The following is a 23,090-nucleotide window of genomic DNA, read 5'->3' as shown; positions in this document are numbered from 1 at the left end:
TTAAGAGCTCTATCTAACTCTTTCTTGAAGGCATCCAGAGACTTGGCCTCCACTGCCTTCTGGGGCAGAGCATTCCACAGATCCACCACTCTCTGGGTGAAAAAGTTTTTCCTCAACTCCATTCTAAATGTCCTACCCCTTAGTCTTAAACTGTGGCCTCTGGTTCTGGACTCCCCCAACATCAGGAACATTTTCTGCCTCTAGCATGTCCAATTCTTTAATAATCTTATATGTTTCAATCAGATCCCCTCTCATCCTTCTAAATTCCAGTATATACAAGCCCAGTCGCTCCAATCTTTCAACATATGACAGTCCTGCCATCCTGGGAATTAACCTCGTGAACCTACGCTACACTCCCTCAATAGCAAGAATGCCCTTCCTCAAATTTGGAGACCAAAACTGCACACAAAACTCCAGGTGTGGTCTCACAGGGCACTGTACAACTGCAGAAGGACCTCTTTACTCCTATACTCAACTCCCCTTGTTATGAAGGCCAACATGCCGTTAGCTTTCTTCACTGCCTGCTGTACCTGCATGCTTACTTTCAGTGACTGATGAACAAGGACACCTAGATCTCGTAGTTTAACGAGGGATGCTGCTCTCTTGTGGCAATGCTCCTTGGAAGTGTGCTCCACAGTGGGGAGGGTTTTGCCTGTGATAAACTGAGTTGCATCCACCATTCATGCACTTTGCTGTTTCCATAACAGGCCAGGAGTAAGAAAGAATGTGCTGGAATTTCAGTGGGTCCAAAGGAGGTGGACGAGGACAATCCTGGAAATGAAAGGGTTAACATATGGAAAGCACTTGATGGCTCAGAGCCTGTACTCACTGGAGCTTAGAAAAATGAGAGGGGATCTCATTGAAAACTATTGAGTGATAGGCTGGGTGTGCAGGGGAGGTTTCAAATACTTGGAAACTCTAGGTCCGGGGGTGCAGCCTCAGAATACAAGGCCGGTCCTTTAGAACAGAGATGGCGAGGAATTTCTTTAGCCAGAGGGTGGTGAATCTGTGGAATTCATTGCCACAGAATGTGGAAGTGGTCATTGTGTATATTTAAAACGGAGGCTGATGGCTCGTGATTTGTAAAGGGGGTCAAAGGTTATGGAAAGAAAGCAAGAGAATGGGGTTGAGAGGGGAACTAAATGAGCCATGAAGGGCTGGCATGATACACTCAGTGGGGCAAATGGCCTAATTCTACTCCGATGTCTTATGGTCTAAATTCCTCAAGGAAGACTATTTCAGTCCTTTGGACTGGTTTCAGCATAGATCCAGTGTAGAAAGATAAACCACTTCAATCCAGGATATTCCTTTTGACCTCCCAAGCCATTCCTTCAGTTCCTTTTCTCTAATTGTGTGGTCACACAGTCTTTCCTGCTGGTCTCTTGATTTTAAGTTTCTTTTGTGGTGTCTTTTTCAAACTCCGTATAAACCACATCCACTGTATCCCTCTGATCCAAGTACCTTATTTCTTCAAAGGATTCTACAAGCTTGGTCGAGCATGTCCATCTGTCCCTGCTTAACTTATCGTTCCCCTCCCCCCCCCCACACACACTTCACTTCATCCATGGCGACTGGCTGAGGAGAAGGGAAAATCAAAACATAACCGCGGATGCTGAAAAGCTGAAATAAAAACAGAAGACGCTGGAAACACTCAGCATGCCAGTCAGCATCTGTGGGGAGAGGAACAGTCAACTTGAAGTATTGTGTGCAGTTCCGGTCACCCTGTTATGGGGAGGATGTGAAGGCTCTGGGGAGGGTGCAGAAGGCTGTCACCAGGATGCTGCCTGGATTAGAGAGCATGTGCTATTAGGAGAGGTTGAACAAACTTGGATTGTTTGCTCTGGAACGCTGGAGGCTGAGGGGAGAACTTATAACAGTTTATAAAATTAGGAGAGGCGTAGATAAGGTAGGCAGTCCGAGTCTTTTCCCAGGGTTAAAATGTCAAACACTGGAGGAGTAGCTTAGAAATGAAAGGGGGAGAGTTTAAAGGAGGTACACGGAGTGAGTTTTATAGAGGGTGGTGAGTGCCTGGTATGTACTGCCTACAGTGGTGGAGCCAGATATGATAGTGCCATTGAATAGGCACATGGGATATACAGGGAACAGAGGGATGTGGATCATGTACAGACAGAAGTAATTTAGTTTAATTCAGCACCACTTTCAGCACAGACTTGATGGGTCGAAGAGCCTGTTCCTGAACTTTACTATTCCAGTTTTCATCAAACGAAGGGTGTTTGACTGAATTATTAACTGATTGTCTTTCCACATTAACCCTGCGCGACCAGGATCAAACCATTGTCTCAAGGGCTGTAAGGACAGGCAGATTGATGATTTCAGCCCTGGGGAAAAGCCTCTGACTATCCACACAATCAATGCCTCTCATTATCTTGTACACCTCTATCAGGTCCCCTCTCATCCTTCGTCGCTCCAAGGAGAAAAGGCTAAGTTCACTTAGAGATCAGCAGGCACAATGTTATGGGCATCACTGAAAGAAGATTGTAGTTAGGAGCTTAATATCCAAGGGGACATCATATATCCAAAGGATAGGCGTAAAAGGCAGAAGGGTGGCGTGGCTCTGTTGGTAAAAATATTAAATCAAATCTTTAGAAAATGGTGACATAGGATTGGAAGATATAGTCACAGAGTCATAGATAAGTACAGCACAGAAACAGGCCCTTCAGCCCATCTAGTCTATACTGAGCCATTTAAACTGCCTACTCCTATCAACCTGCACTGGGACCATCACCCTCCAAAATCCTTACCATCCATGTACCTATCCAAACTTTGCTTAAACATTGAAATCAAGCTCATGATCACCACTTGCACTGGCAGCTCATTCCACACTGTCACCACCCTCAGAGTGAAGAAATTTCCTCTTATCTTCCCCTCAAGTTTTTTACCTTTCACCCTTAATCCATGACCTCTACTTGGAGTCCACTCAACCTCAGTAGGAAATGCCTGCTTGCATTTACACTATCTATACCCTTCATAACTTTGTATATCTCTATCAAATCTCCCCTCATTCTTCTACAAACTAAGGAATCAAGTCCTAACTTATTCTTTCCTTATAACTCCAACAACTTACTCGTACATTTTCTCTGTACTCTTTCAATTTTATTTACAACTTTCCTGTAGGTAGGTGACCAAAACTGCACACAATACTCCAAATTAGGCCTCAGCAATGTCTTATACAACTTCAACATGACATCCCAACTCCTGTAGTCAATACTTTTATGAAGGCCAACGTGCCAAAAGCTTTCTTTATGACCCTGTCTACTTGTGATGCGATTTTCAATGAATTACGATCCCTTTGTTCTACCGTTCACTGTATAAGACCTACTCTGCTGGGTCCTACCAAAGTGCGACACCTCGCCCTTGTCTGCATTAAGTTCCACCTGCCATTTTTCCATCTGGTCTAGATTCCATTGCACACTCCGATAATCTTCCCCGCTGTCCACCATACCCCCAGTCTTGGTGTCATCCCAAAACTTGCTGATCCAGTTAACCATATTTTCATCCAGATCATTGATATAGTTGACAAACAACAATGGATCCAGCACCAGTCCCTGCCGCACTCCACTAGTCACAGGCCTCCACTCAGAGAGGCAACCGTCTGCTACCACTCTCTGGTTTGTCCCACAAAGATGTGGAATCCTTGGGGGAAGATTAAGAAACTGTAAGGTTAAAAAAAAGACCCTGATGGGCCTCCAATTAGTAGCCAAGATGTGGGGTACAAATTACAATGGGAGATAGAAAAGGCATGTAAAAAGGGCAATGTTACAATAGTAGTGGGAGATTTCAGTCTCCAGGTAGTTTGGAAATAACAGTTTATTCTGGATTCCACAAGAGGGAATTTGTAAAATGCCTATGAGATGGCTCTTTAAAGCAGCTTATGGTTGAGCCTACTAGGGGAAAGGCAATTTTGGATAAGGTGCTGTGTAATGAACTTGGATTTTCAGAAGGCCTTTGACAAGGTGCCTCACGTGAGGCTGCTTTACAAGACAGCAGCCCATGGTACTAGCATAGAGAGAAGACTGGCTGACTGGCAGGAGGCAAAGAGTGGGTACAAAGGGGACCTTTGCTCGTTGGCTGCTGGTAACCAGTGGTGTTTCACAGGGTTCAGGGTTGGGACTACTACTTTTCACGTTATATATGAATTATTCGGATGATGGAATTAATAGCTTTATGGCCAAGTTTGTGGGCAATACAAAGTAATATTAAGGAAGCAAGAAGAAAGCAGAAGGACTTAGATGTATTGAGAGATTTGGCAAAGAAGTAGCAGATAGAATACAGTGCAGGGAACTGTATCATCGTGCATTTTGGAAAAAGGAATAAAGACATAGACATTTTACTAAATGTGGAGAAAATTCAATAATCAGAGGCACAAAGAGACATGGGAGTCCTTGTGCAGGATTCCTTAAAGACTAACTTGCAGGTTGAGCCAATGGTAAGGAAGGCGAATGCAATGCTAGAATTCATTTCCAGAGGACTGAAATATAAAAGCAGGGATGTAATGCTGAGGCTTTATAAGATATTGGTCGGACCACACTTGGAGCATTGTGAGCAGTTGTGATCCCCTTATCTGAGAAAAGATTGCTGACATTGGAGAGGGTCCAGAGGAAGTTCACAAGAATAACTCCAGGTTAACGTATGAGGAGCGTTTGATGCCTCTGGGCCTGTACTTGCCGGAGTTTAGAAGAAAGAAGGAAGGATCTCACTGAAACCTATTGATTACTGAAAGGGCCAGATGGAGTTGGATGTGGATGAGTCTAGGAACAGAGGGCACAGCCTCAGACTAGAGGAACGTCCATTTAGGACAGAGATAAGGAAGGATTTCTTCAGCCCGAGTGAATTCATTGCCACAGATGGCTGTGACATACATTTAAAGCAGAGGTTGATAGGTTCTTGGTTAGTCAAGAGCTACAAAGGTTACGGGAAGAAGGCAGGAGAACGGGGTTGCGAAGGATAACAAATCAGCCATCGTGGAATAGCGGAGCAGACTCCATGAACTAAATGACCTTAGTCTGCTCCTGTGTCGTATAGTCGTACTAACTGCACCACTGTACCACACTTGATGGACTGAATGGCCTTCTCAGTTGGAATGAAGCAGGAGTCTGGTATTAAAACCCAGCAGCGAGGGACGCCCACCTTCCTTACTCAACCCAAACTCTATATAATTCCAGACCATTGATGTGTTTGATAGTTAACTGGCCCATCCATTGTTGGGAGCGTTCAAAAAGGCCAGCATTTCTGGCAATATCCACGTACTCAGAATAAGTAACAAAAAGGACTTTCAAAGACCCACCTGTGCTGGGAAAACCAGCCAAGATAGGTCAAGTGAAAATATCTGCGCAATCTGGTGCAGGAATTGCATTGCAACAAGCAGCCAGGATGTTTTTCTATCCGTAAGGAGATTTGTCACAGATGAAGAACGTGCCAGTCAGCACAGAATTCCCATCCAGCGTTTAGATTCCCATGGGCCAGAATTCCCATCCAGCGTTAGATTCCCATGGGCCAGCCCCACAAGACACAATGGAGTCCTCGGCCAGGCAGGATATGCAGTCTAACATTTCATCCCGAGCCAGACTGTCCCTGAAGTTCGTGCTGTTCCTGCTGACGGCAGTTCACAGCTCGTTCTGGCGAGCTCGCAAAACGACCACACAGTTCAGCAGCTTGTTCCCCTTTCATCCTCCTTTGTTACTGCTTTAGTGAGCCGCAGTGTGTTAAATCCAGGCGGAGGCCAGCCTTCAGCGCTTGTCCGTCGATAAGTGTCCACATCATCTACCTGCATTGTGAGGTTAGATTCCAGTCTGTGTCTCACTGCCAGGGACAAGTTATTCTGTACATAATCACTCTCCCTCCCCCAGACAAACCCTTCCATTAGATTCCACCCTGCAACTCATGGCCAGGAATATGTTATTCAATACACATCCAGCCCCTCGCCAAACCATCCCCTCAATTAGATTCTAGTCTGTAGCTCGCTCCCAGGGAACTGCAGTATTATTCTAAATATCACCCCCCCCCAACCCCCTCCCATACCACTCAATTCGACTCAATGCAACTTGGTCCTCTAGATTTGCTTTTCTAGATATTAAACCTCTTGAATGGATGCCAGCCTTGCTCTCAGATCTCTGCTTTTCTAGATATAATCCTCCCCCCAGCTTCGGGATCAGACCCCAGCCTGTAACCCACTTCCAGGTATCCGGTATTCTCTACAGAAACCCACCCCCACCCCAGATTAGATTCCGTCCTGTAACTGACTGCCAGGGACATATTACTCTCCCATCACCAAATAAACGCCTCATTTAGATTCCAGCCTGCAACTCAATGCCAGAGATAAACTTCATTAGGAAACTATTATTTGATATAAAACTCCTCTAAATCCCTGGATTAGATCCCAGTATGTATCCTTAAGAAGCTCAACCTCAAGGGGAAATGTTAGCCTGCATGTAAACACCCAAATCCTTGGAATAGATCCCAGTCTGTAACCCACTCCTGGGGATCAGTTATTCTGTATACTGTAAAAAAAAACTCCACAAACCCCTGGATTAGATCCTAGCCTGTAACCCAATCCTGGGGATCTGCTATTTGATCTATAAACCTCACAAACCTCTGGATTAGATCCCAGCCTGTAACCCATGCTGTACTTCTGTTATATATAAAGCCACCAAACTTCAGATCATATTCGAATTAGTGTCCAATTCCTTCTGCTGGAAATGAATGAAACATGAGCTCAGCCACAATGACAGCCTTTGTGGTCAGGACTGTATGGGGTTACCAGGAGAGACGGTATGGAGGAAGTCAGCCAGGGAATGAGCAGGGCCAATTGATTGTTGTTTGGGATGGATGGTTGTGCTGGGGTTAGTCTGTTTGGACCAAGGGAACTGAGGGTAGATTACTCAGGAGCCAGACAGAGTGAAAAGGAGCAACTAATCTCTTAAAAAACATCAATACTATAGTGGAGTTAAAGGAATTACAGAGGCGAGAGAGGAGTTGGCCAAATTTGATTGGAAGGGGACACTAGCAGGGATGACAGCAGAGTAGCGATGGCTGGCGTTTTGGGGAGTAATTCAGAAGGCAGAGGGTATATACATCTCAAAGAGGAAGAAGGATTCTAAAGGCAGGATGGCAGACAAGAGAAGTCAAAGCCAACATAAAAGCAAAAAGAATGGTGTATAACAGAGCAAAGATTTCTGGGAAGTTAGAGGATTGGGAAGCTTTTAAAAACCAACAGAAGGCAACTAAAAGCCATAAGGAAGGAAAAGAGGAAATATGAAGGTAATCCAGCCAATAATATCAAAGAGGATACCAAGATATTTGTGAAGATAATTAAAGAGTAACAGTAAGACAGGTGTAGTTATTGGACCACCGGAAAATGACACAGGCGAGGTAGTAATAGGGGACAAGGAAATGGCCGATGAACTGAATAAGTACTTTGCATCAATCTTCACTGTGGAAGACACTAGCAGTGTGCCAGAAATTCAAGACTGTCAGAGGGCAGAAATGAGTGCAGTTGCTATAACTAGGGAGCGGGTGTTTGGAAAGCTGAAAGGTCTGAAGGTAGTTAAGTCACCTGGACCAGATGGACTACATCCCAGGGTTCTGAAGGAGGTGGCTGGAGAGATTGTGGAGGCATTAGTAATGACCTTTCAAGAATCACTAGATTCTGGAATGCTTTCAGAGGACTGGGAAATTGCAAATGTCACTCCACTCTTCCAGAAGGCAGGGAGGCAGAAGAGAAGAAATTATAGACCGGTCAGTCCAACCTCAGTGGTTGGGAAGATGTTGGAGTCAATTGTTAAGAATGTGGCTTCAGGGTACTTGGAGGCACATGACAAATAGGCCATAGTCAGCATGAATTCCTTAAGGGAAAATCTTGCCCGTTAAATTTGTTGGCATTCTGTGAAGAAGTCACAAGCAGGATAGGCAAAGGAGAATTAGTGAATGTTGTGTACTTGGATTTTCAGAAGACCTTTGACATGGTGCCACACATGAGCCTACTTATTAAGTTGAAAGCCCATGGTATTACAGAAAACACATTAGCATTGATAGAGCATTGGCTGATTGGTAGGAGGCAAAGAATGGAAATAAAGGGAGCTTTTTCTGATTGGCTGCCTGTAAATAATGGTATTCCATAGGGGTCAGTGTTGGGATCGCTTCTTTTTACACTGTATGTCAATGACATGGATAATGGCATTGATGTCTTTGTTACAAAGTTTGCGGACAGTACAAAGATACTACGAAGACAGTACGAAGGCAGGTAGTGTTGAGAAAGCAGAGAGGATGCAGAAGGATTTAAACAGATCAAGAGAATGGGCAAAGAAGTGGCAGATGGAATATAATGAGAGAGAGTGTATCAAAGTTCAAAGTAAATTTATTGTCAAAGTACTGTACATACATGTCACCACATACAACCCTGAGATTCTTTTCCTGTGGTCATATTTAACAAATCTATAGAACTATAACTGTGAACTATTAACATCAGGAACTGTAAGCTATAAATAAAATGTGCAATTGCAGATGTAAACAAACAGCAATAAAGAACAAGCATGAAATAATGATATAACACAGTCCTTAAATGAATGAAGTTATCCCCTTTTGTTCAAGAGCCTGATGGTTGAGGGGTTGTAACTGTTCTTGAACCTGGTGGTTCAAGTTCTGAGGCTCCTGCACCTTCTTTTTGAAGGCATCAGTGAGAGAAGAGCATGGTCTGGGTGGTGAGGATCTTTGATGATGGATGCTGCTTTTCTAAGGCAAAGTTTCATGTAGATGTGCTCAGTGGTTGGGAGGGTTTTACCAGTGATGTTCTGGGCCGAATCCACTACCTTTTGTAGCATTTTCCACTCAAAGGCACGGGTGTTCCCATACCAGGCCGTAATGCAGCCAGTCAGCACACTTTCCACCACACATCCATAGATGTTTGCTAAGGTTTTCGAAGACACGTTGAACCTCCGCAAACTCCTGAGGGAGTAGAGGCGCTGTCGTGCTTTCTTCACAACTACATTTATATGATGGGTCCAAAACAGGACTCTGCACTTTGGCAGAAGCTTTGTTAGAGGTAGGTCATGACCTTTGATGGAAGAAATAAATGTGTGGACTTTTTTCTAAATGGGAAGAAAATTCAAAATTCAGAGGTGCAAAGGGATTTGGGGATCTTTGTGCAGGATTCCCTGAAGGTTAACTTGCAGGTTGAATTGGTGGTGAGGAAGGCAAATACATTGTTAGCGTTCATTTTGAAAAGATTAGAATATAAACGGGAAGGAAGGCCTGGCAATCTACTTCCGTATCTTGCCATGAAAAACCTATGGACAACTAACTATCGAGAGGGTCTCCAAGAGTCGGCTACAGCTCAACAAAGACACAATATAAAAACAAGGATGTACTGCTGAGGCTGTATAAGGCACTGGTGAGGCCTCACTTGGAGTATTGTGAGCAGTTTTTGGCCTCTTATCTAGGAAAGGATGTGCTGACATCGGAGAGGGTTCAAAGGCGGTTCATGAAAATGATTCTGGAATGAAAGGCTTATCCTATGAGAAGAGTTTATTCGATGGCTTATCATATGAAGAGAGTTTGTTTGATGGCTCTAGGCCTGACAGTTAGAAGAATGAAGGGAGACCTCATTGAACCCTATCAAATGGCCAAGACAGAGTGAATGTGGGGAGTATGCTTCCTATACCGGGAGTCTAGGACCAGAGGACACAGCCTTAGAATAGAGGGCTGCCCATTTAGAATGGAGATGAGGAGGTATTTCTTTAACCAGAGGGTGGTGAATCTGTGAAATTTGTTGCAATAGGCAGCTGTGGTGGCCTATTAGGTGTATTTAAGGTGAATATTGATAAACTCTTGATAAGTCAGGGCATGAAGGCAGGAGAATGGGGTTGTAAGGAAAATGACAAAATCAGCCGTGACCAAATGACAAAGCAGACTCGATGGGCCAAATGGCCTAATTCTGCTCTTATGTGTGTCATATGGTCTTATTCGGCCATGAGACATAGGGGCAGAGTTAGCACCAGTGATTGTCCTTTCATACGTGGCAGAAACGGGCCGTTCAGCCTTACCAGGCCATGATGGTGTATATGCTCCCCCCCCCCCCCTCCATCTCTCAGCATTGTTTTCTTTGTTCTCTCCCCTTATGCACATTATTTATCTCCAACCCCACCTCTCCTTGTTGGAGTGAGTTCCACAATCTAATCGTTTCCTCAGAGTTTCTCCAGAATTCCCTGTTGGATTTCTTGTTAACAGATGACCTCTGGTTCCCCTCTTCCCCTACAAGTGGAAGTATTTTCTTTGAATCAGCTCTCCTAAAATCTGGAGCAGCAGGGTTCTAAGGAATGTGTAGGTTCTCCCCATGACTGCATGTGTTTCCCTCAGGTGCTCTGGTTTCCTCCCGCATTCTAAATACGTACAGTAACAAGTTGTATCTCGAAATGATAGCCCCTCAGCATTTTACAGACCTCCCTATTGGGTCTCTACTCTCCCTTCATCTTCCAGGAGAACGGAGACCCAGTCTGTTCATCCTCGCTCAATATCTGGTCATTTCAGGGGTCGTTCTTGTAAAACCTTCTCTGCATCCTCTCCAGTGTCACTACATCACTCACCTTGCACGCAGTGCTCCACCTGTGGTCCGACTACGGCACAAGGCAGCGATAACACAACCTCCCTACGTCCAATCTTCCTGAAATCAACCTTCAGTCTCGTTTCTTTGTGTTGGCCTTGACAACCTGTAAGCTAATGCAATGAATGGAAACATCCATAGTTCACAGCTACTGACACTGATTTGGGGCTCACTTTAAGAGGCTGATCTGCCGCGATGATGTAATGGCATGAATTTTTTTACCACGCTTTGTGCTCTGTGTTCGGTTGTCAAAAAAGGGGATGTCGAGGCTTTTCTTAAACTTAAAACGCCTCTGCCTTTTTTATTTACGAAAACCTGAAGAGGAACAATCAGACTTGATTGAATTAAGCACACACACACACACACACACACACACACACACACACACACACACACACACACACACACACACACACACACACACACACACACACACACACAGTTTGAAGCAGAAATACCACTCATGTTCAAACACTCAGTCACACTCACATACAGGACACCGGCTCGCCCCTATTACAGGGTCTGCCTTCCCTCCTTTCCTGCCTCAGACTCCTCTGTGTCATAACAACCACCCCCCCCCCCCCACCTCCTCCTCCTGGGATCTTCAGCCCCAGTGCTGCAGGACAGGATTCACGCACACAGGGTCTGATTGTTCGCAAGACAGCTGTGAGTGAGAGAACATAAACCATAAGCGTCGGTGTTGAGAGAGAGAAAATCCAGTGGTCGCTCCACTGAGTCATGGAGGTCACACAGCACAGAAACCAAACTTTCCGTGCTCACCAAACTGCCTATCTAACCAAATCCCAATTACCTGCATCATGTTAGGTTGCTTTCTAACATGCATCAATTAAAAATTGGTGAGGGTCAACAGGAACCTGGCAAATGTCTTTAGCCTCCTAAGGAAGTAGAGGCATTGGTGAGTTTTCTAGCCTCATGGTTGAACCAGGGCAGGCTATTGGTGATGGTCACTCCTAGGAACATCATTATTTGTAGTAAATGAGACGTAGAATGGGGAGGGGGTTGCCTTGATGGGAATTCGGGAGAACAGCATGGGATTAGTGTAAATGGGTGATTGGTAGATTGTACAGAGTAGATGGGCTGAAAGGTCTATTGCTGTGACTCCGTAATGATGATTTCGACCGGTGGATGAAAGGGATGATTAATGATTTCTGGTATCTTGTCTTTACAGCACTCAGAATGAAAATCAAGGAGGTAAAGAGGGAGAAGGGAGATCGCAAAATCATCTCTCAGAGGAGGAAGAAGGTGCTGAAGATGGGACCTTTGAGGAAGAAGGACCTGAAGAAGTTAGTTCTGTATATAAAGAATGGAGCGAGCTGTCCCTGTAACCAGCTGGACAACCCCAACAGCAGCTTCCTCATCATGGGACGTAAGTGGGACAACCAGTTTCTCCTCACCGTCATCCACAGATGGGACAAGAAGAACAAGGATCTGAAGCACGCCCTGAAGATGATGAAGACCTACCAGTGTCCGACATATCATCACATCTTCCAATGACTCCTCTTGTGGAACCCAGTCACTTGGGACGAACTCTTATGCAAAATCACAAAAATTGCTTTTATAGCGCCTTTAAGAAAAAAAATACACTTGATTCTGCAAGCCTTACCAAATGATCTTGTCCGTATATAGTAATTCCTTTATAGTCTTTCTTGTGCCAATAACCAGAAAGAAAGTGAAAGTCTGCTCCGTGGACACAAACAATGAATGGACGATTTAAATTCCAGATCTAAGGGGTTAAAAAAAAGTCTAATTTTCTCTCTTTCTCTATAGATATCTCTCTTCCCTCTCCAAAGATAATATGGCCTTGATATCTTGGCAGCAGGAATATCCTTTGACGTAACATGTTGGACTAAATCAGCGTTTTGGAATGTATGACATGATTCAGATCAAGTACTCCTGAGGAGAGCAGCCTCCGTGGATCTGCTACAGCATAAACTTGCTATAGTCAAGAGATGACTCTCCGGGGTGGGGTTGGGGGTGGAGGGGGGGTCACAGACTCCTTGGGTGAGGGCTGACATGGGCTGAAGATACACAGCCCATGCTTTGATTGTGAATGACAATTGACAGAAATGCATTGCTGTTGGGTACAGAAGGAGATGGGACACCCAAAATGATCTTGAGGGTATAGTTATTTTGTCATATAGTGTCATGCCACATAACAAGAATTGTTGATTATGCATTATTTGGGAATGGGGATAATCACCCTGGTCATCTACTGTGGATTAAGTGTTTGTACGTATTAGAACCACTAATGTGAAAAGATGTGACTCTGCTCCTGAGGCACGGTGACTAGGGAGACTATACTTATATGTCATATTGTATTTTAAAGTTACCTATCAACAGTGATTATTTTGTTCTTTTTTATCTAAATATTATTTTGGTTTGCCATTTTTTTTATTTTTTAAATGCCTATCAATATTGCCACAGTCGAGAACCTACTCACATTAAATAAAAGGAAGATAACAGAATTAGCATGATGGTATATTATAGATATCTGCTTTGTCTTTTCTGTTATAATTGCTCCTGTTTATTTGGTGAACTGCAGCACAGTGTTGGTGTGGCAGTGTGACAGAGAAAGGCAGTGATCCCTGACAACACAAAACCAAGAGCACTAGCTTAGTTCAGACAACAGGTGTTAATTGCTTATGAGGTTAAACTCTTAACAGTTTAATTTCTGAAAAGATTGTGCACTGTTTTTGATCCATAAGACCACAGAGGAGCAGAATTTTCAGCCCATCGAGTCTGCTCTGTCATTCAATCAGGGCTGATCCCTCTCAACACCATTTTTCTGCCTTCTCCTCATAACCTCTGATGCCCTTACTAATCAAGAACCTGCCTCTGCTTTAAATATACCCAATGACTTGGCCTCCACAGCTGTCTGTGGCAACGGTGAATCTGTTGAATTCAATCTCTGGCTAAAGAAATTTCTCATCTTAGTTCTAAATGGACATTATATTCTGAGGATTTCCCACTATTGGAAACATCCTCTCCATGTCCACTAAGTCTAGGCCTTTTAATATTCAATGAGATTCCCCATCATTAGAACATAAGACCATAAGATATAGGAGCAGAAATAGGACATTTAGCCCATCTGCTCTGCCATTCAATCATGGCTGATCATTTTCTCCCCTACTCAGCCCCACTTCCCAGCCTTCTCTCCATAATCTTTGATGCTATGGCCAATCAAGAATCTATCAATTTTGGCCTTAAATACACCCAATGATCTGGCCTCCACAGCTGCCTGTGGTAACATCTACTCTGTCTAGGCCTTTCAACATTCAAAAGGTGTCAATGAGATAGATCCCCCCTCATCCTTCTAAATTCCAGTGCATACAGGCCCAGCGCCATCAAACATTCCTCATATGATAAACTTTTCATTCCCAGAATCATCCTTGTGAATGTCTTCTGAACCCTTTCCAATGCCAACACATCTTTTGTTAGTTAAGGAATTCAAAACTGTTCACAATACTCAAGGTGAGGCCTCACCAGTGCCTTGAAAAACATCAGCATCAGTCCCTGCTCTTGTATTCTAGACCTCTTGAAATGAATGTTAACATGGCATTTGCCTTCCTCACCACCGACTCACTCAACCTGCAAGTTAACCTTCAGGGTGTTCTGCACAAGGACTCCCAAGTCCCTTTGCATCTCAGATTTGTGGATTTTCTCACCATTTAGAAAATAGTCTGCACATTAATATCTTCTACCAAAGTGCATGACCATGCATTTTCCAACATTGTATTTCATTTGCCCCTTTCTTGCCCATTCTCCTAATCTGTCTAAGTCCTTCTGCAGCCATATATAACCGTATAACAATTACAGCACGGAAACAGGCCATCTTGGCCCTTCTAGTGCCGACACTTACTCTCACCTAGTCCCACCGACCTGCACTCAGCCCATAACCCTCCATTCCTTTCCTATCCATATACCTACCCAATTTTACTTTAAATGACAATATCGAACCTGCCTCTACCACTTCTACTGGAAGCTCGTTCCACACAGCTACCACTCTCTGAGTAAAGAAATTCCCCCTCGTGTTACCCTTAAACTTTTCCCCCAACTCTCAAATCATGTCCTCTTGTTTAAATCTCCCCTACTGTCAATGGAAAAAGCCTATCCACGTCAACTCGATCTATCCCCCTCATTATTTTAAATACCTCTATCAAGTCCCCCCTCAACCTTCTACACTCCAAAGACTAAAGACCTAACTTGTTCAACCTATCCCTATAACTTAGGTAACTTAGCCTCCTGTTTCCTCAACACTACCTGCCACTCCATCAACCTTCATATCTTCTGCAAACTTGACAACAGAGCCATCTATTCCATCATCTAAATCATCGATATACAGCATAAAAAGAAGCGGTCCTAACACTAAACCCTGTGGAACACCACTGGTCACTGGCAGCCAACCAGAAAAGGATCCTTTTATTCCCACTGCCTCCTACCAATCAGCCAATGTTCTAACCATGCTGGTAACTTCCCTGTAATACCATGGGTTCTTAACTTGGTAAGCAGCCTCATGCGTGGCACCTTGTCAAAGGCTGTCTGAAAATCCAATTATACAACATCCACTGCGTCCCCTTTATCTACCCTACTTGTAATTTCCTCAAAGAATTCCAACAGGTTCGTCAGGTAAGAGTTTCCCTTCAGGAAACTATGCTGACTTTGTCCTATCTTGTCCTGTCTCACCAAGTACTCCAAAACCTCATCCTTAATTGAATCCAACATTTTCCCAAACACTGAGGTCATGATAACTGGTCTATAATTTCCTTTCTGCTGCCTTGCTCCTTTCTTAAAGAGTGGAACAACATTTGCAATTTTTTTAGTACTCTGGAACCATGCCAGAGTCCGATAATGCTTGAAAGATCATTACTAATGCCTCCACAACTCTACCGTTTCCTCTTTCAGAACCTTAGGGTGCAGTTCATCAGGTCTGGGTGGCTTGTGTACCTTTAGGTCTTTCAGCTTTTTGAGCACCTTCTCCCTTGTAACAATAACTGCACCCACTTCTCTTCCCTCACACCCTTCAACACCTGGCACACTGCTAGTGTATTCCGCAGTGCAGACTGATGCAAAGTACTCATTTCGTTCAGCTGCCATCTCCTTGTCCCCCATTAACATTTCTCCGGCCTCATTTTCCAGCGGTCCTATATCCACTCTCATCTTCTCTTTTTTTATATACCTGAAAAAGCTTTTTCTATCTCCTTGATATTGCTTGCTTTCATATTTCATCTTTTCCCTCCTAATGATTCTTTTAGTTGCTTTCTGTAGGTTTTTTAAAAGCTTCCCAGTCCTCTATCTTCCCACTAATTTTTGCTTTGTTGTATGTCCTCTCTTTTGCTTTTACATTAGCTTTGACTTCCCTTGTCAGCCACAGTCGTACTATTTTGGCATTTGAGTATTTCTTCATTTTTGGAACACAAATTATTCTGCACTTTCCTCATTTTTCCCAGAAACACACACCATTGCTGCTCTGCTGACATCCCTGCCAGCAGCTCCTTCCAATTTACTTTGGCCAACTCCTCTCTCAGACCACTGTCATTGCCTTTACTCCACTGAAATATTGCTACATCAGACTTTACTTTCTCCCTGTCAAATTTCAAGCTGAACTCGAATATTGTGATCACTGTCTCCTAAAGGATCCTTTCCCTTAAGCTCCCTAATCACCCCTAGTTCACTACATATCACCCAATCCAGTATAGTTGATCCCTGGTAGGCGCAGTGACAAATGGCTCTAAAAACCCATCTCATAGGCATTCAACAAATTCACTCTCCTGAGATCCATTATCAACCCGATTTTCCCAATCTACCTGCATGTTACAATCTCCCATGACTATCGTAACATTGCCCTTATGACACACCTTTTCTATCCACCGTTGTAATCTGTAGTTCACGTCCCAGCTACTGTTTGCTTCGAAACTCCAGTGAGTACAGGACCAGAGCAATAAAATGCTTCTCATTCATTAATTTTTTCATTCCTGAGATCATTCTCATGAACTTCTTCTGGACCCTGTCCAATGTCAACACATCCTTTCTTAGTTAAGGGGCCCAAACCTATGCACAGAGCTCACATAGACTCGCTGGAGTTTAGAAGAATGATGGGGAATCTCACTGAATATTGAAAGGTCTAGATAGAGTGGATGTGGAGCGGATGCTTCCAATAATAGGGGAGCCTCAGAATAAAAACACGTCCCTTTAGAACAGAGATGAGGAGAAATTTCTTTAGCCAGAGGGTGGTAAACCTGTGGAATTCATTGCCACAGATGGCTGTGGAGTGGTCTAACCATTGCTTTACAAAGCCTCAGCATAAAATCCTTACTTTTATATTCTAGTCCACTTGAAATGAATGCTCTTTACCCTCTTTACCAACAATTCAGCCTGGGGAATCTTGCATCATTAAAATGGAAAGTGTTCATGGAGAATTAATGAGGACACTGCCAGCATACAAGAGCCTGAAGTACGGGGAGCGGTTGGGCAGGCTAGGACCTTATTCCTGACATACGATCATACAAGGGCATTTCCCAGGGAAGGGGGACTTAAAACTAAAGGGAAAAACACAAAATGCTGGCAGAACTCAGCAGGCCAGACAGCATCTATGGGAGGAGGTAGTGACGACGTTTCAGGCCAAAACCCTTCATCAGGAGTGAAGTAGCATGGGATGGTGGAGAGGGGATAAGAAGTGGGGGGAGGGATGAAGTAGAGAGCTGGGAAGTGATAGGCTGGAGGGAAATGGGCTAGGGGGAAGGTGGGTGTAGCCTCCTACCTGCCGGCATGAACATCCAACTCACAGACCTCCGTTGATACCCCTGCCCCCCCTTACCCCCATCCCTATCTATTATTTTAGTCTGGTTCTCTTTCTCTCTCTTTTTTCCCCCCTCACTATAATCTCCCCCAGTCCTACCTTTCTTTCTCTTTTATTTCCCATAATTCTCCACCTTCCCCCAGCCCATTTCCCTCCAGCCTATCACTTCCCAGCTCTCTACTTTATCCCTCCCCACACTTCTTATCCCCCTTCGACCATCCCATGTTACTTCACTCCTGATGAAGGGTTTCGGCCTGAAACATCATCACTACCTCCTCCCATAGATGCTGTCTGGCCTGCTGAGTTCTGCCAGCATTTTGTGTTGTTATTTATTTCCAACATCTGCAGATTCACTCGTGTGCCTTAAAACTAAAGGGCTTAGGTTTAAGATGAGAGGTGAAAGATTTAAAAGGGAAGGGGCAACTCCTTCATGCAGACGGTGCTGTGTACTTGGGGGAAGTGGTTGAGACAGATATGTAGAACATAGAACATGTAATACTAGATAGATAGATAGATAGATAGATAGATACTTCATTCATCCCCATGGGGAAATTCAACTTTTTTTTCCAATGTCCCATACACTTGTTGTAGCAAAACTAATTACATACAATACTTAACTCAGTAAAAAAAATATGATATGCATCTAAATCACCATCTCAAAAAGCATTAATAGCTTTTAAAAAGTTGTTAAGTCCTGGCGGTAGAATTGTAAAGCCTAATGGCATTGGGGAGTATTGACCTCTTCATCCTGTCTGAGGAGCATTGCATCGATAGTAACCTGTCGCTGAAACTGCTTCTCTGTCTCTGGATGGTGCTATGTAGAGGATGTTCAGAGTTATCCATAATTGACCGTAGCCTACTCAGCGCCCTTCGCTCAGCTACCGATGTTAAACTCTCCAGTCCTTTGCCCACGACAGAGCCCGCCTTCCTTACCAGCTTATTAAGACGTGAGGCGTCCCTCTTCTTAATGCTTCCTCCCCAACACGCCACCACAAAGAAGAGGGCGCTCTCCACAACTGACCTATAGAACATCTTCAGCATCTCACTACAGACATTGAATGACGCCAACCTTCTTAGGAAGTACATTCGACTCTGTGCCTTCCTGCACAAGACTATCACAAGACAATTACTACAGCATGGTACAGGCCCTTCGGCCCATTATGTTGTGCTAGCTTTTTAACCTGCTCCAAGACCAATCTAACACTTAGCTCACCCGTAACCCTCCATTTTACTTTCATCCATGTGCCTATCTAAGAGTCTCGTAAATATTCCGAATGAATCTGCTCTGCTCTCACACCTGCCAGCACCCATCACTCTCTGTGTAAAAATCCTGCAAATGACATCACCCCCTGTACTTCCCTCCAATTAAAATTATGCCCTCTCATATTAGCCATTTCCACCCCGAGAAAAACTATCCATTCCTCTTATCATCTTGTATACCTCTACAATAGCAACTTTCAAAGGTATTTGGATAGGAGAGGTTTGGAGGGATATGGGCCAAATGTGGGCAAATGGGATTACTTTGGTGGACATCGTGGTCAGCATGGATGAGATGGGTCAAAGGGCCTGTTTCCTAGCTCTGTGACTCAATGAGGCCAAAGGTATTCCCAAAGCGATTTGCTCGGAGGGACGGTTTTCCGATGTAGCAAAGGCAGACCTAGCAGTCCCCTACTATTCCAGTGTATTCCCCACAGACTCCACACCCCTCAATTCATCCACAGCGGAGAACTAACCCCAATCCGGAAAATCAGTCAAGTTCCCAGAATTTTACATACGCCAGATATCTCAAATCAGAATCAGATTTATTATCACTTTCTTAGATGATCAAAATTCCCATTCCTGTTCATTCGTTCATCCCTTTCCCGTTCCAACATGTCAGTCTCCCATTCCCATTCCAACATGTCAGTCTCCCATTCCCATTTCAAAATGTCGGTCCATGGCCTCCTCTTGTGCCATGATGATGGCACCCTCAGGGAGGTGGAGTGGCATCTTATATTCCATCTGAGCAGCCTCCAACCTAATGGCATGAATATCGATTTCTCCTTCTGGTAGAAAAAGATTTCTTCCACCTCCCTCTTCTTCTCTTCCCCTCTCTGGCCTCTTTCCTCTTCTCACATGCCTATCACCCCACTGGGTCCCATCGTCCTTCCCCTCCCCACACCTTTGTATTTTGGAATCTTCCCCCTTCCTTTCCAGTCCCAAATAAGAGTCTCAGTCTGTAGTGTTGACTGTTTATTCTTTTTCAAAGATGCAGCCTGACCTGAGCCTGAGTTCCTCCAGCTGCTCTGGATTTCCAGTATCTACAGGATTTCTCGTGTTTATGATGCAAAATTTGCCGTTTTGCAACAGCAGTAGAGTGCATAGGCATAAGATTACTATAAATTATGGAATAAATAAAGAGTGCAGAAAAGGATTGTTGAGATATTGTTTATAGATTCATGGACCATTCAGAAAATCTGGTGGAGGAGGAGGAGAAACTGTTTCTGAACGTATGAGTGTGGGTCTTCAGACTCGTGTGCCTCCTCCCTGATGGCTGTGTTGAGAAGATGACATGTGTCAGATGGTGAGGATCCTGCCCTCTTCTCATTACACTATCAAGCAAGAGGTACTCAAGATAAAATCATAAGTCCATAAGACATAGGAGCAGGATTAGGCCATTCAGCCCATCAAGTCTGCTCTGCCATTCCATCATGGCTGATTTATTATCCCTCTCAAACTTATTCTCCTGCCTTCTCCTTGTAACTTCTGATGCCCTTACTAATCGAGAACCTGCCTCTGCTTTAAATATACCCAATGACTTGGCCTCCATGGCAGTCTGTTGCAATGAATTTCACAGATTCACCACCCTCTGGCTAAGGAAATCCCTCCTTATCTCTGTTCTAAATGGCCATCTCTCTATTCAGAGTCTGTTCCCTCTGGTCCTAGACTCACCCATGGTAGGAAACATCTTCTGCACATTCACTCTGTCTAGGCTTTTCAATATTTGATAGGTCTCAATGAGACCCTCCCTCATTCTTCTAAACTCCATTGAGTACAGGCCCGGAGACTCAAACACTCCTCGTACATTCATTCCTGGAGTCATCCTCCTGAACCCTTTCCAAAGCCAGCAAATCCTTTCTTGGATAAGGTGCCTAAAACTTCCAAACCCACATCACTCCAAGTATGGTCTGACCAGTGCCTTATAAAGCCTCAGCATTACATCCTTGCTTTTGTATTCGAAACAAATGCTCACATTGCTCTTGCCTTCCTCTTCACAGACTCGACCTGCAAGTTAACCTTCAGGGAATCCTGCATAAGTCCCTTTTCACCTTTGATTTTTGAATTTTCTCCCCACTTAGAAAATAGTTCACACCTTTGTTCCTTCTACGAAGTGCATGATCATCGAACACAGAAGCATAGCCAATCAAGCCACAGCTCCACTGACCCGGATTCGATCTTGCCCTCGGACACTGTCCATGTGGAGTTTGTCGGCTCTTCCCGTGATCACCTGAGTTCCTTCAGATTGCTCCAGTTGGCTCCCACATCCCAGAGTGCGCAAGATGGCAGGTTAATAATTGTGGCTGTAAATTATCCCGAGTGTACGGGTGTGTCATGGTCCAGTCCGTGAAATCTGCACTCCGGTTCACGGTCCGGTCCGTGGACTCCGGACTCCGGGTCTTCCGGTTGTCCCTTGCTTCAGTTGGGCTTAATCACAGGCACCTGATTCTCGTCTTTGGGCTGGGAATATAAGTGGCTCTGGGGTCGAGTGTAGGGGCTGGTTTGTCTTGTCAGTATCCCCTTGGAGGAACCTGCCGGTGGAAGGCTAGAGCAGCCATTTGTGATCTCTAGGCCTGGTTGGAGGACCACCGTGTCATGGAGCCTCGTTGTCTCTAGTTGGAGCTGTCATCGGGGTATGGATTCGGCTGTTTCCGGGGCCAGCTGAGTGACTGTCTGCCACTCCAAGCTAGATATGGATTTGGCTGTTTCTGTAGCCAGCCAAGGTTGCTGGCTGCCCCGAAACTTGGAGCCACCCCAGACTGAGCTCCCTTCCTGTCCTTGCCTCTGTGGGGTAAGTCAGGCTGTCTTTGCCATTACCCTACAGTGGGATCTGTCCCTTCCTGTCCTTGTCTCTGTTGGGTAAGCCAGGCTGTCTTTGCTGTTACCCTGAGGCAGGACTGTTCTCTTCCCCTCCCCATCTGAATTCCTGACAGTTTTCTCAGCGGTTTACCTCAGCAGTCATCCTGGCCCAGCGTCCAAGGAAGGGGCCTGAACTTGTGGTCTAAGAGGGAGTGCCTCGTCCTGCCCATGAGTGCCTCGAAGAACCCTAGCCTTGTCCAGTCCTGTAGCCATGTCATGTCTTCGCCTAGTTCTGGGGCCCAAGCCTGAGTCAAGACCCAGGTTCTGGGTCCTTGTTTGGTCTCTGGCTCGGAGTCCAAGCCCAGGCTCCTAGTTCCCAGTTTCTGGTCCTGCTTTCCTAGCCAAAGTCCTAGCCCAAGTCTGTGCTCCTGTCCCAGCTCCCAGTCTGTGTCCAGTCCCATCCCTAACTCTAGTCCAGTCCAGTGTCTGTGTCTTGCATTTGGGTCTGCCTTCAATGCCCCCGTATGATAGGGTGGGGGGGAGTAGAATCTGTGGCTAGGATGGGGTGGTAGATCGAAATAGGGAGAAGGAGTTTACAGGGGATTGTGAACCATGGGATTAATCGATCTCAATCTGAGAATTGAGGTAGATTTGATTAAAGACTAAAGGTTAGTTTTATTTGTTACACGTACATCAAAATATACAGTGAAAGGTGGCATTTGCATCAACAGCCAAGAGTCTAAGGCCGTGTTGCAGACAAAAGTGTTGCCGTGTTTCTGGCAGTGGCATAATGTGCCCATAGCTTACAAACCTGTACAACTTCAGAATATGAGAGGAAACCCACACAACCACTGGGAAAATGTACAAACACCTTAGACAGCAGCAGGATTGACTCCCAATCTTACAGCTGGCGTGCTATAGAGCGTTATGCTACTCACTACGATACTATGCTGCCCAGATTGGCCATTGACCCCAGATGGGTCAAATGGCTTAATTTATGGGGAAATGCGATAAATTTTGAGTAAGAAAGGTACAAATGCTAGATTTAGTCAATTAGTTCTGGGCTGCAAGTACTTGGTTCAGAGCCTACAGGCCTGTGTGAACTCTAAGGCACCTTCGGGAACCTCATTCATTTCAATTCATGGAGTCTCTTTGCCATGCCGCAGATCTGCATTTCTAACACGTGGCCTCATTATAGGAAGCTTTAGAGAGGGAGTAGACGAGAATGATCAGGATGCTACCTGAGCGGGTCTTATGAGGAAGCTTTGAGTGAGGAAAGCTTTTCTCTTTGGAACAATGGAGCACAGAAGTGACCTGATAGATGAGTATGAAATGATAAGGGCATAAATGGCTAATAAGAGGGGGCATAATTTTAAGATGATTGGACTAAGGTATAAGTGGGATATCAGAGGTAGGTTTTTTTTACACAGAGTATGGGGATTGCACTGCCAGGGGTGCTGATAAACTCAGATATATTATGCACATTTAAGAGACTCTTAGGTGGCCACATGGATGAAAGAAAATTGGAGGGGAATGTGGGAGGGAAGGGTTAGATTGATCTTGGAGCAGGTTAAAATGCTGGCATAACATTGTGGGCCGAAT

The 23,090-nt window shown here is 44.7% G+C and overlaps 1 protein-coding gene across 1 annotated transcript in view; it reads left to right on the top strand.

Annotated features, from left to right (window-relative positions):
- The window catches only part of sfrp5 (secreted frizzled-related protein 5), a 47,869-nt gene extending 34,768 nt beyond the window's left edge, over window positions 1-13,101 (top strand). The window contains exon 3 of the mRNA XM_073027033.1: window positions 11,805-13,101. Within this exon, the coding sequence (XP_072883134.1) occupies window positions 11,805-12,130 (326 nt within the window). The 3' untranslated portion in view covers window positions 12,131-13,101. The remainder of the gene's footprint in view (window positions 1-11,804) is intronic.
- Window positions 13,102-23,090: the final 9,989 nt, after the last annotated feature.

The sequence above is a fragment of the Hemitrygon akajei genome, chromosome 23, assembly GCF_048418815.1.
Source record: "Hemitrygon akajei chromosome 23, sHemAka1.3, whole genome shotgun sequence".
Taxonomy (NCBI): domain Eukaryota; kingdom Metazoa; phylum Chordata; class Chondrichthyes; order Myliobatiformes; family Dasyatidae; genus Hemitrygon; species Hemitrygon akajei.
Note: the sequence above shows the minus strand (reverse complement) of the source record. Positions and strands in the feature narration are given on the sequence as shown.